The following is a 17,814-nucleotide window of genomic DNA, read 5'->3' as shown; positions in this document are numbered from 1 at the left end:
CAAAATGTATGAGATGACGTGAAAGCAGTACTAAGAAGGGAGTTTACAGTGCTAAACACATTTTAAAAGGAGGAAGGTCCCAAATTTAACTTTACTTTTCAAGGAGCTAGAAAGAGAATAAATGAAAGTCCAAGTTAGCAGAGGAAAGAAAATAATAAAGATTAGAAATAGAGTACAGAAAAACAGTAGAAAAAAATCAATGAAAGCAAGACTGTTTTTTTTTTTGAGACAACCAACACAATTGACAAATGCTTAGCCAGATTAACCAAGAAAAAAAGAGAGAAGACTCAAATAACTAAAATCAGAAATGACAGTGGAAACATTACAACCAATGACACAGAAATTAAAAGGATTATGAGACTACTATGAACAATATTACACCAACAAATTGCATAACCAAGAAATGGATAAATTCCTAGAAACATACTGCCTACCGCTAAGACTGAATCATAAATAAATTTAAAAAATCTGAACAGATCTATAACTACTAAAGAGATCAAATCGATAATTAAAAGCCTCCTAACATATAAAAGCCAAGTACCACATGGCTTAACTGGAGAATTCTGCCAAACAATAAAATTATTAATACCAATTCTCCTCAAACCTTTTCCAAAAGATTGAAGAGGAAGAATTACTCCTAACTCATTTTATGAGACTGGAATTACGCTGATGCCATAACCAGATGAAGATACTATAAAGTAAAAGAAACTATAGACCAATATTCTTGATGAACAGTGACATAAAAATCCTCAACAAAACAATAGCAATCTGAATTAAACAGTATATTAAAAAGATAATCACCATGGAAAAAAATGGGTTTTATTCCTGGAATGCAAGGATGGTTCAACATATGAAAATTAAGGTAATATACCACATTAACAGAATGAAAAACAAAACTCGCATGATTATCTCAAGTGATACAGATAAATCATTTGACAAAAGTCAACATCCTTTCATAATAAAAAAAAAACACTCAGCAAACTAGGAATAGAAAGAAACTATCTCAACATAAGGAAGCCTACAGCTAACATTGTACTCAATAATGAAAGACTGGAAGCTTTTTCTCCAAGATCAGAAACAAGGCAAGAATGTCCACTCTTGCCCCTTTATTTAACATAGTACTAAAGTCTCAGAGAAATTAGGCAAGAAAAAGAAATGAACAACATTCAAATTAGAAAAGAAGAAGTAAAATTATCTCTGCTGGTAAAGGACATGATTTTCCATGTAGAAAACCCTAAAGATTCCACAAATACTGTTAGAACTAATAAATTCAGCAAACTTAAAGGACATAAAATCAAGATGCAATATCAGTTGCATTTCTGTACACTAACAATGAACAATCGGATAAGGAATTAAGAGAATAATTCCATCTACAATAGCATCAAAAATAATAAATTATAAATAACTTTAAGGAGGTGAAAGATTGGTACACTGAAAACTACAAAATGATGCTGAAAGAAATTAAACAAGACACAAATAAAAAGACATTTTGTGTTCATGGATTGAAATACTTAATTGTTAAAATGTCCATACTACCCAAAGTGATGTACAATTCAATGCAATCCCCATCATGATCCCAGTGATAATTTTTGTATAAATAAAAAAAATCCTAAAATTTATATGGAATTGCAACAGATACTGAAGAGCCAAAATGATCTTGAGAAAGAAGAACAGATTTGGTGGCCTCATACTTCCTGATATCAAAACATATTACAAAACTACAATAATCAAAATAGTATACTGTCTTTAATGTAATCAAAAGCAGTGGTACTGGCATAATGACAGACATATTGAATAATGGCACAGAATAAAGAGTCCATAAATAAGCTCTCATATCATCTTGCCAAGTGATTTTTGACAAGGGTGCCAAGACTACACAATGGAAAAATGACAGTCTCTCCAAGAAGTGATTCTGCGAAAACTGGTTATCCATAAGCAAAAGAATGAAGTTGAACTTTTCATTTAAAACAGATATAAAAATTAACTCAAATTGATTAAATATCCAAGCCTATAAATCTCCTAGAAGAAAACAGGGATAAAGTTTCATTATACTGAATTTGACAAGCTCTTTTGGATATGACACCAAAAATGTAGGCAGCAAAAGCAAAAACAGACTAATGGGACTATGTTAAACCTAAAAACTTTTGTGCATCAAAGAAAATAGCTTCAAATCAACAGTGAAAGAACAATCTAAAAATGGGAGAAAGTATATGAAAATCATAAATCTGAGAATGGGTTAATGTCCAGAATACATGAAGAACTACAACTCAACAACAACAACATAATGCAATTTCAAAATGGGTGAAGGGCTTGACTAGACATTTCTCCAAAGAAGATATACAAATATCCAGGAAGCATGTAAAAAAATAGAGAAACACAAATCAAAACCACTATGAGATAACCTTCATTTCCATTAGGATGGTCACTACAAAACTAAACAAAATAGAAAATAGGAAGTGTTGCCAAGGATGTGGAGAAGGATTCATGAAGCTCAGAAAACTTCAAGCAGGATAAACTCAAAGAGAGTCACACCAACACAAAATTATAATCCAACTATTGAAGAGCAAATGGAGAATCTTGAAAGGAACAAGATAAAAGTGACCTATCATAAATAAGGACTCCTCCATAAGATTAACAGTTGATTTCACATCACCAACTATGGAAGCCAGAAGGTAACAGGGTGATATATTTAATGTGCTGAAAAAAACCCCACTATCAGTCAAGAATTCTGTATCTGGTAGCACTATTCTTCAAAAATGAAGACAAGATTAAGACATTCCCAGATAAATAAAAGGTAAGTGAGTTTGTTACTAGTAGACTTGTCATAAAAGGAATGCTATAAACAGCTCTTCATGTTGAGGTGAAAGGACACTAGAAGATAATTCTAAGCCACATGAAGAAATAAACAGGACTAGTAAAGATAATTACATAGGTAAATACAAACACTAGTATTCTTGTATGTTTGGTATGTAACTCCTTTTGTTGTTGTCTTTATTTTTTAAGAGACAAATGCATAAAATAATAATTATAAATAAGTGTTAATGGGCACACAATGTAAAAGATATAATTTGTGACAAAAACTATATAAAGGAGGGATGAAGCTGAATAGGAACAGTTAATGTTGCCTACTAAAGCTATATCAATTCAAGCAGGATTGTTATAAATTTAGGAGGTTAACTATAATCCCCATGGTAACCACTAAGAAAATAACTAAAAAGTATACAGAAAAGGAAATAAAGAGTGATCACAATGACACATTAGAATGAATCAAAACTAAAAGAAATATTGGAGAAATCGAGGAACAAAATTTTGACATGCCAACCAAATAGCACAATGGCAGAAGTAAATTCATTATTGATAATCACTTTAAATGTCAATAGATTAAACTCACCACTTAAAACAGAAAAAATGGCCGAATGAAGAAAATAATGATCCAACTATACGCTCCTTAAAAAGAGATTCGCTTTAGACCTAAAGACACAAATAGGTTAAAAGTGAAAGGATAAAAAAGATATTCCATGGAAATAGTAACCAAAAAGAGTTGGAGTGGCTGTAATATTACCAGCAAAATAGATTTTGTTATAAACTGTTACAAGAGACAAAAGGTGACATCTTATATTGGTAAAAGTCTCAGATCATCAAGCAGATATAAAAATTAGAAACATACATGCACAATGAGCCCTAAAATGCATGAAGCAAATATTGTTAGAATCACAGGGAGGCACAGGTAGTTATGTACCAGTGCCTTGTTATCCATGGAGAACTGGCTCTAGTACCCGCTATGGACACCAAAATTCACAGACGCTCAAGTCTCTTAAATAAAATGGCACCATATTTGCATATAACCTACACACATCCTTCTGTATACTTTAAATCATGTCTACATTATTTATAATATCTAATACAATGTAAACGCTATGTAAATAGTTATACTATACTGATTTTTACTTGTATTGTTTTTTATTGTTGCATTGTTATTTTTTCTCACACATTTTTGATCCATGGTTGGTTGAATCATGGATGCAGATCCCACATGTATGGAAGGCCAATCGTGTAAAAATAGTTGGAGACTTCAACACCTCACTTTAAATAATGGATAAAACATCTAGACAGAAAATGTAAAAGAAAATAGAAGACTAGAAAACACTATAAATGAACTAGACTCAACAAACATATCCAAAACACCCCACCCAGAAACATCAGAATATACATTAAGTGCACATGTAACATTTTTTGGGATAGACCACATGTTAGTCACAGCAATTCTCAAGATTTTAAAAGGTCGAAATCACAAAGCGTATTTTCTACCCGCAATGGAATAAAGCTAGAACAATAATGAAGGGAAGACTGGCAAAATGGAAAATACATAGAAATTAAATACCACATTCAAACAACAAATAGACCAAAGAAGAAATTACTAGAGAATTTAGAAAACAATATGAGAATCAATAAAAATGAAAACACAATGCACCCAAATTTATGGGTGCAGCAAAGCCAGTGCTCAGAGGAAATTTTATGACTGTAAATTCCTTCATTAAAAAGATAGCTCTCAAATCAACGACCTAAATTTACACCTTAAGGACCTAGAAAAAGGAGGGAAAACTAAACCCAAAGCCAGCAGAGGAACAAAATAATAAAGAGCAGAGCACTTATAAACAAAATATAGAATAGAAAAGAGAATCAACAAAATGAAAAGTTTGTCCTTTGACAATATCAACAAAATTGGCAAATCATCAGCTAGACTGACTAAAAGGAGAAAATACATAATTACTTCTATCAGAAGTGAAAGCAGGCACATTACTAATGAGCTTACAAAAATCAAAAGAATTATAGAGAATACTATAAATAGTTCTATGCCAAAAATAGATAATCTAGATGGAAAGCACAAATTCCTAGAAACATATTACCAAAATGACTCAAGAAGAAATAGATAATCTCAACAGCCTATATGACAATTAAAGACTTTGAATAAGAAATCAAAAACCCCCAAACAAAGACAAGTTCAGAAGCAGATGCCTTCACTGGTGAATTCTACCAAACAAATGATTAACAACAATACTGCTCAAACTCTTCCAAAAAATGGATGAGGGAATACTTAACAGTCAACAAGAATAAAATTACCCTGATACCAAGGCTAGACAGACATGTCAAAGAAAACTACAGACCTTTTTCTTTACAAACATGGACATAAATATTCTCAATAAACTACTAGCAAATCAAATCTAACAGAATATTAAAAGGATTAACATCATGAGTAAGTAGAATTTATGCCAGAAATGCAAGAGTGGTTCAACCTAAGAAAATCAAGTGATTTAATATATCACATTAGTAGAGCAAAGGAAAAAAATTACCAACAGATAATCATCTCAATAGATACAGAAAAAGCACCTGACAAAATTTGACACACACTTTTCATGAAAAAAAATCAGAAAACTAGGAATACAAGGGAACTTCCTTGCTTTCTCACTGTGATCAGAAACAAGACAAGAACGTCCCCTTTCACCACTGCTATTCAATGTTGTTCTGGAAATACTAGCTAGGTCAATTAGGCAAGAAAAAGAAATAAAAGGCATCGGAATTAGTAAGGAAGAAGTATAATTATTCCTACTTGCAGATGACATGTTTCTATATATAGAAAATTCCATAGATTCCCCATAAAATCATTAGTACCAAGAAATTCAGCAGGGTTGCAAGGTACGAGGTCAAGATACAAAATTCAGTTGTGTTTTTATGTGCCAGCAATGAACAATCTGAAAATGAAATTAAGAAAACAATCCCATTCATAATAGCATTCAAAAGAACAAAACAACAGAGGATGTGAAAGGCATGTATACTGAAAACTATACAACATTGCTGAAGGAATTAAAGATCCACTGAATAAATGGAAAGGCATCCTATGTTCATGGATTGGAAGACAATATTGTTAGGATGGTAATACTCTTCAAAGCAATCTAGAGATTAAATATAATCCCTATAAAAATTTCAATTTTTTTGCAGAAATAAAAACATCAATCCTCAAATTTATATAATATTTCAAGGGGCCCTGAATAGTCCAGATAATTTTCAAATAGAAGATCAAAGTTGAAGGACTCATACTTCCCAATTTCAAAACTTAATAGAAATCTACAGTAATTAAAACAGTGTCAACTTGCATAAAGCTAGTCATGTAGACCAGTGGAATAGAAAGGAGAGTCCAGAAATAAACCCAAACATTTATGGTCAGATGATTTTTGACAAAGGTACCAAGACAATTCAAAGGGAAAGCATAGTCTCTTAAACAAATAGTGCTGGATAAACTGGGTATTTATATTCAGAAGAATAAAGTTGGAACCCTACTTCACACCATATACAAAAATGGATCAAAAACCTAAATGTAAGAGCTAAAACCATAAACATATTAGAAGAAAACGAAAGGATAAATGCTCATGACTTTGCATTTGGCAATGGATTCTTAGATTTGACAAAAACACAAACAACGAAAGAAAAAGAAAGATAAATTCACTTCCTAAAACTTAAAAACCTTTGGACACCCAAGGACATTATGAAGAATATGAAAAGATAACTCACAGAATGGGAGAAAACACTGGCAAATCAGATATCTGATCATGACTTAATACTCAGAAGTCATACAACAAAACTCAGTAACAAAAACACAACCCAATATGAAAATGGATGAAGAACTTGATTAAACGTTTCTCCAAGGAAGATATACAAATGGACAACAAACACAAGAAAATATGTTTTTAACATTATTGGTTATTAAGAAAATGCATATCAAAACCACAATAGAATAGCTTTTCACACACACTAGGATGACTTGAAAAAATATAAAGAAAAACATCAAGTGTTCATGAGGAGGGAGAGCAGTAAGAACCTACCACCTGATCCAGCAATCCCACTACTGGATATTTATCCAAAAATAGTAAATCAGTATATATCATAGGGACACCAGCACCCTCATGTTTATTGGCAGCAAGATATTGAATCAAACTAAGTATCCATCAACAGATGGATAAAGAAAACGTGATATATATATACACATACACACACACACACAATGGAATATTATTCAGTCACAAAAGGAACAAAATCCTGTCATTTGCAGCAACATGGATGGAACTGGAGGTCAGATGTTAAGTGAGATAAGCCAGGTACAGAACGACAAATAGCACATGTTCTCACTCATCTGTAGGAACCAAAAAAAAAAAAAAGTTGATCTTATGGAGGCAGAAAATAGAATCACAGTTACCAGAGGCAAGAAAGAGTGTGTGTGGTGGCAGGGGAGATGAAGAGAGGTTGGTTACTGAATACAGACATACAGTTAGGTAGAAGGAAAAAGTTCTAGCACTTGCTAACACAGTAGGGTGACCATAACTAACAAGAATTTATTGTATATTTCAAAATAGCTAGAAGAGACCACTTGAAATGTTCACAACATGAAGAGATAATAAATGTTTAAGGTGGGTGATAGCCTAAACACCCTGATTTAATCATTACACATGTGCATGTATCAAAATAACACATGTACCCCAAAATATGTACTATTATTATGAGTCTATAAAAATATTTTCTAAAAATGGTGTGGCCACTGTGGAAAACAGTTTGGTGGTTCCTCAAAAAATTAAGCATAGAATTACCATGTGACAAGTAAATTCACTGCTAGGTCTATACCCAAGATAAATGAAAACATATGTCCACAAAGAAACTTCTACACAGATGCATATAGCAACATTGTTTCATGATAGTGAAAAAGCGGAAGCAACCCAAATGCCCATCAATGGAAGAATGGACAGACAAAGTGGCGTATATATACATATGTAGTACTGACACATGCTGCAACTTGGGTGAACCTTGAAGACATGAAGTTTTTCCATTAACCAAGTAAAAGCTACCAGACACAAAAGGTCACATGCTGTATGAGTCCCTTCATATGACATATTCAGAGTAGCCAAAATCATAGAGACAGGAAGCAAACTGGTGGTAACCCAGAAAAGGGGAGATAGGAATGGGAGTGATTAATTTATGGTGCAAGGTGTTTTTCTGGGGTGATGAAAAAGTTTTGAAACTAGAAAAAGATAGTGGTTTGCAGAACATTTTGAATATTTTAAATACCTCTGTATTGTATACTTTAAAACAGCCAGTTTCTAGGTTATGTGAGTTTCACCAAAAAAAAAAAAAAAAAAAAAAAAGTGAGGAGGGAATGGCTTACTTTTCTTTTTCCTCTTGAGATAATGCTCGCCAAACAATTTTATTCAAGCGCCTGTTTAAAAAAAAGTCAATAATTTAGTAGCAATACTTCATTTCATGGCAGATCATTGACCCCAGGCACTGCAGTGGGAGCCCATCTAAGTGTCATCCCCTCTGAGCCAGGCCCCCTCATGTGCTTAAAGAGGCTGGATGTGTCACCCCAGCATCACTGCAGCAGCCTCATGGCTTTGTGGCAATTGCATCAAACATTAAAGATGTGCTCAGTGCCTGTCAGGTAAAACCCAGACTGAGCAAAGGTAGTTGACAAACTGGTCTTCATTATTTCTGTTTTAAGCCATGTCTAAACACCCACCATTTTTCTTCTTATGGAAAACATAACCGTGTTCTTTAGTTTGCTTTCTGTAGATATTTCTCTGCCTGGATTCTCAGATCAAAGGAGATAGGATTGGGTCACAAATAATAGGATTGGGACATAGTTTAGAGATCAAGCAGCCTGGCTGCCTTGTTTTCCAAATGAGGCTGCTGGGGACGGGCAGGCAGCTGGATGTGAAGCACCTTGCTCACTCATGGCTGCTGGCTGGCGGTGCTCAGACTGACCATGTTTTCAGAGGGAAGCTGTCGACCCAAGAAAGAAGGAGGTTGAAGTGAGTGGTTTCTACAGAGTGGCTATAGCTGTTCTTTTGGCTACTAATCAGTGTTGCTTTTTCGGAGTTTCCAGCCCAGTTCTGTGTCAGGAGATCATTATCCTGAAGCAGGCTTTCTGGCCTATAGGGCACAGAACACTGGCTGGCTCCAGAGGTTGTGAGCTGGTGTTCCATTAAAGGCACTGCATACATACAATGAGGTAGGAGAATGCTACTGCTCTTCAGGAGGCATTCTTCTAATCACTGGACCCAACATCAGCAGGACAGGGCTCAGAGATCACATTTGAGATGGGCGCATTTTCCTGCCCTGCCCTCCCATCATGAGCCTGGTGAGAACACAGAAAGGGGGTCTGCGGTGGTGAAGAGGGTAGATTCCAGAACCACAATGCAAGGCCCAAAGCTCAGTCAGCTTCTTCTCCTTGCTGCGAGACTTTGGGGCAGTGCCCAACTTTTCGGTAAAATGGGGATAATAATAGTACCTCTCCACTCCTAGAGTCACCACGAGGACTTGAGCTAGTGTGTACACAGCACATAAATTGTGTCTGACCCAGGTAAATGTGCCGTTAGTGATAGAAAAAGAGTCAGGAAGAGGGAAATAAACCAGTTCAGTGCTACTGTCTCACTTGAAACGTTTGGTTCTTTGGGGCCTATTTGGAAATTGGCTTTCTTGAATCATGTGATTCAGGTAAAAATGATTGGGGTTTCTAAGACTTGTTAAAAGGATTATAGTATGCATTTTAGGTATCTTTTGTGCTTTTGTAAAAAAAACTATTCACAATCCCCTTAAATGTAAATGTTCAGAGTGGAGGCCGTGTAGTGGGGAGGCTGGTAGTGTGGGTAAGGGCTTTGGCACAACGCGGCTCTGGGTTCAAACCTTGGTGTCCTCACTCTGCTGCTGTGTGATCCTGTGCTACAAAGCTTCTGAAAACTGTTTTCTCATTGATAAGACAAAGCTAACACCACCTGCCCTTGGAATCCTTGAGAGGATTGAGATACGTGCATAAAGTGACCAGGAATAGCTCAATGTCTATTCCCTCCAGGTTCTGAAGAGCAAGGCTTAGAAATGCTGAGTAATCATTGGTAAATGTGGGTCGTTTGCTAGCACAGGTCTTGTAAGGTTTGTTCTTGCCGAGTTTAAAGAGAAGAAACTGAGGCCAACACAAGAAGATCCAATATAAAGGAATTTATTCAGGCTCCCGGGCGAGGTTCTACAGTCCAACAGGAGGGGCCGGAGAAGTTGCATGGACTCCTCTCAGACCTGGGGTTTTATAGGTAGTGGAAGAGCTCGATTGGTTGTGGAAGAGCAGGACTACTATTGGGTGAGGTTACAAGCCTTTGTTTGCATACAGGACATTGGTTAGAATTACTCAGCTGCTATTGGCTAGAAAGACTTGGCTGCTATTGGCTAGAAAGACCTGGCTGCTATTGGCTAGAAAAACTCAGCTGCTATTGGCTAGACTCACAAGACCCCGCTTGCATACTGGGTTCTTTAAGGGAAAGCCAGGCTGTGCGAGAAGGGGAAAAGGGAACAACCCAAGCATGTCCGAACTTTCAGAAAAAAGGGGCGGGGGGAGTGTGCGTCTGAGCTCCCGGCGAGGCAATCGGCCTTACAGGTCTCTAATTTTAATTCGCTACTTTAGAAAATAATTTTCCAGGAGCATATTTTTATAACCTTTGTTATTCCCCTATTTTCCGTCTTCACTGAAATACTTCAATGACTGTACTGACTGGGGAGGCAACCGCAGGAAAGCCACTCAGCAAGTGGGATGAGGGAGTCCCTGTGGGCTTTGTGCTCCCCACTGGACCTGAGGGCCTCTCTGCAGCTGGTCCAGACCCGTGATTCAGGGATTTTACTAACAACAGTTTCCCTCTTTGTTGTAGGGGAGTGCAATTTGGCTAAGGGATTGCATTCACTAACTTTCTGTATCTCTAATTCTCAAATCTGCTTGTGCCAAGAGTTGACTCATTTGCAAAGCAGCTTGTAACTAGTGACACTTCAGAAGGCTGAGGAGCAGCTGGCCCAGCAAATTGGAGACAGTAAGGAGAGGTTTCTAAGCATGGTACCAGAGCCAGGCTAGAACGGATGCCACTTCTGTGATCTGAGAGCTGTGACCTTGACCTTAGACTTTCAATGAAAGTAAGCAGCAGAAAAATCACTCCAGAGTCCAGCCAGCCCTGGCAATATTCACTCAAAGCTTATACTCAGATACACAAAGCCAAAATTGCTGCCTTGATTCTTAAAATACTGAGACGAAAGGGCTCCCATGCATGGGCACTAAGTGTGATCCCAATAACAAGTTTATGTCATAGGCCGGGCGCGGTGACTCACGCCTGTAATCCCAGCACTTTGGGAAGCTGAGGCAGGCGGATCATGAGGTCAAGAGATCGAGACCATGCTGGCCAACATGGTGAAACCCCATCTCTACTAAAAATACAAAAAAAAAAAAAAAAAAAAAAAATAGCCAGGCATGGTGGCACATGCCTGTGGTCCCAGCTACTCAGGAGGCTGAGGCGGAAGAATCGCTTGAATCCAGGAGGCGGAGGTTGCAGTGAGCTGAGATTGCGCCATTGCACTCCAGCCTGGTGATAGAGCAAGACTCCGTCTCAAAAAAAAAACAAAAAACAAAAAACAAAAAAAAAAACAAGTTTATGTCATTATTTTGACCAAAAACTGTGAGCTTTCCATTTGCCTGGTCATCCCTAAACATATGGATTTATGGTTACATGAAGGTTATTTTTAAAGTTACATCTCCCATATCTTTGTCGGGAAACTCCTTAGAAATGTTGTATTAGGAATGGGGGTGGTAAATGTGTCATTAATTATTTTTCATATTCTGAATATCTTGAGAAAAGTGAAGCAAAATGGAAAAAGAAATTGACATTTATACGAACAATACTCTTAAACACTACTGAATGCAAATGATCAGGAAATTTGGTTCTGTATCATATTCATGTTAATATTAATATATTAAATAACAATGTTAAATAATCTACTTGATACAAACATCAAATTAGCCATATCAAATAATAACAATTCAATCAGTAACTTAATTATTAAATATCAATCATGTTAAAATTGTTATTAATAATTTTAAGTTAATATAACTAATAACAATATAGCAACAATATTTCTCTAGAGGCTTTTCCAGATTCACTCATTGAAAGAAGGAGGACAATGACTTTATATTTGTTTTGGTTTTGCTGCTAAGAAAGGAGGACTCTGTTTGGCCTGGGAATGGGGGTCCTTGTCCTTTCCTGAAACACTTGGGAAAAGGTCAATGCAGTGAGAAGAGCCAGATGACAATTTCACTCCATGCACTATGGTCATTTTGGGGTCAGCAGAGCCATAAGTGAAAGGGAGAAGTAAGGAACATCAGTTCCCCTTTATATATGACTTACACAATCCTCACACAGAACTGTGAGATAGATTCTGTGAACAAGGAATCTGAGACTCACAACTGTCACATGCTGGAACAGAGCTGATGTCAGAACCAAGCAGGAAACCCCCACAAACCGTGTGACTGCAGAGTTCTATCTAGCTCATGGCCCTGCACCAGGCTTTCACAGGACAGGTAATTATAGGACTCAAATATTTGAATTATTCAAGCAGACTACATTAGAATTTGAATGGCATTGTCATATTGTATTTTGAATGACTGAATTTGACGAATTGAATTATAGAAAATTTCAATAGTCATATACATATGGCACCTGCTAGGAATAGTGGGTGAAGAAGGAAACAAAGATGGCTGAGCCCCTGGCCTTGGGAGCTGACATCCTAGAGGGCAGAGATGGTCACCAAGCCACTGCCCCTGTAGAAGCCATGAGTGCTGTAAGGGTCACATGCAGGGTGGGTGTGGAGAGGCACTCCTGAGAGACCTCTCTGAGGTGGGTCATTGGTGCTGAGGCAAGAAGGGATGAAAGACCCAGCTGGGGACAGCAGCCTAACAGGAGAGGAGCCGAGCTGGGAGACAAGGCCTGTCTGGAAGTCCCCGACCCATGGGGAAGGGTGAGCCTTGAATACCTCATCCTGCTTCCCAAAGAAAGGCTCATCCTTGGTTCTTCCTCCCTCTCAGGTAAAGATTCAGAAATTCTGAGAAGCCCATGGAGGCTGCTGAGAAGCCCAGTAAGGCAGCCTCCACTCTTTGGTGAGGGCAGTGGAAGAGGCTCACGTTAAAAGGGGCATGGAGATGCCTGGGATGGGCACCATAGGGTGAGGACTGCAATTGGACTGGATCACATGCTTCATGGGACAGGATCAGGACTTATATTTATTTTAAACTAATGCTAGACATTGCAAAATGGTAGCAGACCAACACATGCTGGCCTGGGCCAATAGTTAACTTTCCTGAACTTTATTTCACCTGCCCATGTGGTGGCAAATGACAACCAACTGCACAGTTCCCAGAACTGAGGACAGGTTGGCCTGAAGAAGCTGGAATGCTCAGAGTTTAAGTTTGTGCACCCATGATTAATTAAGGCTGGAGACTGGGGAAGGAGGTGATTACAGCATGGACAAGGATTAGCGTGGGAGCAGAGGCTCCTGTCTCAGCCAGAACACAAGGGCTATTCTCACTGCCATCAACTTGATCATCATCTTGAACTTGATAAAAGTAATTTTAAAATAAAAAACTGTTATTTCTATTGTCTCATTATTGTTGAGTTTTATTAGTCATTTTACAGAATGTTAGATGCCAAAACAATCAGATGCTTTCTGCTAAAAGGAAAACTTTAAGGATCTCATGGAAATGAGATTTTTTATAGATTTTGGAAAGGGAAGACGGTTTCTTTAGAACCTTGTTGAAAATATTCAGGTAAGGTACTTGATGCAGTGCCTAGCATGTAGGAAGCCCCTACATTAGCTGCTGCCACTGTTGTTGATATTCCTTACGAACAACTTTTTTTAGACGAGTCTCACTCTGTCACCCAAGCTGGAGTGCAGTGGTGCAATCATAGTTCACTGCAGCCTCCAACTCCTGAGCTCAAGTGATCCTCCCCTCTCAGCCTCCCAAGTAGCTGGGACTACAGGCAAGCACCACCACACCCAGCTAATATTTATTTATTTATTTTTCATCACAGAATTTTATTTTTATTTTTGTGGGTACACAGTAGATGTATATATTTGTGGGTTACATGAGATATTTTGATACAGGCATATGATGTATAATAATCACATCAGGGTAAATGGGGTAGCCATCACCTCAAGCATTTATCCTTTCTTGAGTATGATGTTATCAGTATTTGTGTTACAAATACTCTGATTATACTTTTCTAATTTTTTTTTTTGAGACGGAGTTTTGCTCTTGTTACCCAGGCTGGAGTCCAATGGCGTGATCTCGGCTCACCGCAACCTCCGCCTCCTGGGTTCAGGCAATTCTCCTGCCTCAGCCTCCCGAGTAGCTGGGATTACAGGCACGCGCCACCATGCCCAGCTAATTTTTTGTATTTTTAGTAGAGACGGGATTTCACCATGTTGACCAGGATGGTCTCGATCTCTTGACCTCATGATCCACCCGCCTCGGCCTCCCGAAGTCTAATTATTTTTAAATGTACAAATTATTGTTGATTGCAATCACCCTGTTGTGATATTATTTTTTAATTTTTTTGTAGAGACAAGGTCTCTCTATATTGCCCAGGGTGGTCTCAAACTCCTGGCCTCAAGCTGGCCTCCTGCCTTGGTCTCCCAAAGTGCTGAGATTACAGGCATGAGCTACCGCACCCAGCCTGAACAATTTTTAAATAGCCGCTTCATTTTTTTTAAAAAAAAGCTAAGCTAAAACAACCTCCTCCATAAAATAAATTCCACATCCATTAAAGAGCAGCCAAGAGTAATACTCACTTTTCATAGGATTGAATTGCCTGTTCCACTTTTTGCTTGTAGATATTGAGCTTGACTCCTTGGGGGTTAATTAATGTCATCTTATTTGTGTCATTGCACACATGTGCCACAGGGAACACCTACACGTCAATGCCAAAGGAAAGGAAAGTGTCACTTGATAGGTTGATGCATGCCTTTGAAAATATACATAGCTGTCCCTTGTAGGGACATGGATGAACCTGGAAACCATCATTCTCAGCAAACTGACACAAGAACACAAAATCAAACATTGCATGTTCTCACTCATAGATGGGTATTGAACAATGGGAACACATGGACACAGGGAGGGGAGCACTATACACTGGGGTCTGTTGGGGGGAGTGGGGGGACAGTGGGGGATGGGGAGTTGGGGAGAGATAGCATGGGGAGAAATGCCAGATATAGGTGAAGGGGAGGAAGGCAGCAAATCACACTGCCACGTGTGCACCTATGAAACAAACTTGCATGTTTTTCACAAGTACCCCCAAAACCTAAAATGCAATAAAAAAAAAAAAATTAAAAAAAGACAAAAAAAGAAAATATACATAGCTGTATAATTGACTATAAAGTCAATATACAAAAAAATTACTGTGTTAGAAAACTCAGTACATCACATAGAAAAAAGAATCAGAGATATCATTGCTAACCTTTACCTTTCAATGTATAAAACTATATATTTTAGAAATCACCACTACCACCACCACCACATACACACACACAACAAAAAACAACCAAAAGTGTTTCAGAAAACTTTAATCAGAATTGAGAATTATTGGCAGAGGTTTTCAAGATGGCCGATTAGGAGGAAGTCGGGATCGCAGCTCCGAAAGAAGGCGCAGAGGGTGAGTGGATGCCGCATTTCCAGACTGATTTTTACTGACCACAGACCAGGGGATTAACAGGAGGAGGAGCCGCACGGGTCACCAGCGCCGCTGGTTTGAGCGGAGCGGCGCGCCGCTCGGCCTACGCCCTGAGGTGGGGGGCGGCGGATCCACGTACAGAGCGAGAGAGACTGAATCACCTCTGAGCCAGCAAGGGGAGCTGAAGCAGGGATTCAAGCCAGGACACTCCCGGGCAAGGGCGCGCCACGAATCTCAGAGCCGCTGCTTTGGCTGATGCAGCGGCTCACAGGGCAGTGGATTTTTACTGCCCACAGACCAGGAAATTCACAGGTGGCGAAGCTCCACGGGTTGCCAGCGCCGCTGGTTGGACTGGCGCGGCTGCTCTGCCTGCACCCGAGGCAGGGAGCAGCGGCCCCTTGTGCAGAGTGAGCGAGACCGGATCCCCTCTGGGCCAGCAAGGGGAGCTGAGGCAGGGACTCAACCCAAGAGTTTCCTGGGCAAAGAGGACGCCTCCGGAAACACGGCTGAACACGGGACGGTCCAGCTCTGTGGAGGAGGGGCGTCACCCACCGGGAAACACCTTGCAGTTCCCAGGACAATTTGCCCACAGCAGCTCAACGAAGCCTCTGCAGGCTGAGTGTGACTAGGCTGCCACCTTGTGGGCAGGGAAAACCATTGCAACAGCGGAAAATCATAACGCCCTAATTCCCTGGGACAGACCACCTAGGGGGAAGAAAAGGGGGTTTATGAGTTCAGCTACTACAGACTTAAAATTACCAAAATCAGAAAGACAGCAACCACAAAGTCGATAGGTGGATAAATCCACAAAGATGAGAAGAAACCAGTGCAAAAAGGATGAAAACACCCAAAACCAGAACACCTCTCCTCCTACAAGGGAGCACAACTCCTCACCAGCAAGGGAACAAGACTGGATGGAGAATGAGCGTGATGAAATGACAGAATCAACTTTCAGAAAGTGGATAATAAGAAACTTCCGTGAGCTAAAAGAACATGTTCTAACCCAATGCAAAGAAACTAAGAACCTTGAAAAAAGACTTGACGAAATGTTAACGAGAATGGACAACTTAGAGAGGAATATGAGCGAATTGATGGAGCTGAAAAACACAACACGAGAACTTCGCGAAGCATGCAAAAGTTTCAATAGCCGAATTGACCAAGCAGAAGAAAGGATATCAGAGGTCGAAGATCAACTCAATGAAATAAAACGAGAAGGCAAGATTAGAGAAAACAGGGTAAAAAGGAATGAACAGAGTCAACAAGAAATATGGGACTATGTGAAAAGACCTAATTTACGTTTGATAGGTGTACCTGAATGTGATGAAGAGAATGCATCCAAGCTGGAAAATACTCTTCAGGATATTATCCAGGAAAACTTCCCCAACCTAGCAAGGCAGGCCAATATTCAAGTCCAGGAAATACAGAGAACACCACAAAGATATTCCTCTAGAAGAGCAACCCCAAGGCACATAATCATCAGATTCGCCAGGGTTGAAATGAAGGAGAAAATACTAAGGGCAGCCAGAGAGAAAGGTCGGGTTACCCACAAAGGGAAGCCCATCAGACTTACAGCAGATCTCTCAGCAGAAACCCTACAGGCCAGAAGGGAGTGGGGGCCGATATTCAACATCCTTAAAGAAAAGAACTTTCAACCTAGAATTTCATATCCAGTCAAACTAAGCTTCATAAGTGAAGGAAAAATAAAATCCTTTGAGAACAAGCAAGCACTCAGAGATTTCATCACCACCAGACCAGCTTTACAAGAGCTCCTGAAGGAGGCACTACACATAGAAAAAAACAACCAGTACCAGTCACTCCAAAAATGCACGAAATGGTAAAGAGCATCAACACAATGAAGAATCTGCATCAACCAATGGGAAAAACAGTCAGCTAGCATCAAAATGACAGGATCAAATTCACACATAACAATATTAACCCTAAATGTAAATGGACTAAATGCCCCAATCAAAAGACACAGATTGGCAAATTGGATAAAAAGCCAAAACCCATCAGTGTGCTGTATCCAGGAAACCCACCTCACAAGCAAGGATACACAAAGGCTCACAATAAAGGGATGGAGGAAGATTTACCAAGCAAATGGAGAACAAAAAAAAGCAGGAGTTGCAATTCTCATCTCTGATAAAATAGACTTTAAAGCAACAAAGATCAAAAGAGACAAAGAAGGACATTACATAATGGTAAAAGGATCAATGCAACAAGAATAGCTAACGATCCTAAATATATA

General features: G+C 38.8%; 1 protein-coding gene across 1 annotated transcript in view; it reads right to left on the bottom strand.

Moving 5' to 3' along the window:
• VWA3B (von Willebrand factor A domain containing 3B) overlaps nt 1-17,814 on the bottom strand; it is a 264,931-nt gene that overhangs the window by 56,521 nt on the left and 190,596 nt on the right. The window contains exons 19-20 of the mRNA XM_064371448.1: nt 14,692-14,810; nt 8,210-8,260 (exon numbers count right to left, since the gene is read on the bottom strand). Of these exons, the coding sequence (XP_064227518.1) occupies nt 8,210-8,260; nt 14,692-14,810 (170 nt within the window). The remainder of the gene's footprint in view (nt 1-8,209; nt 8,261-14,691; nt 14,811-17,814) is intronic.

This window comes from Aotus nancymaae, unplaced genomic scaffold (assembly GCF_030222135.1).
Source record: "Aotus nancymaae isolate 86718 unplaced genomic scaffold, 86718_ANA_hifiasm-v0.15.2.pri h1tg000131l, whole genome shotgun sequence".
NCBI lineage: Eukaryota > Metazoa > Chordata > Mammalia > Primates > Aotidae > Aotus > Aotus nancymaae.
This window is presented reverse-complemented; position numbering and strand designations above follow the sequence as displayed.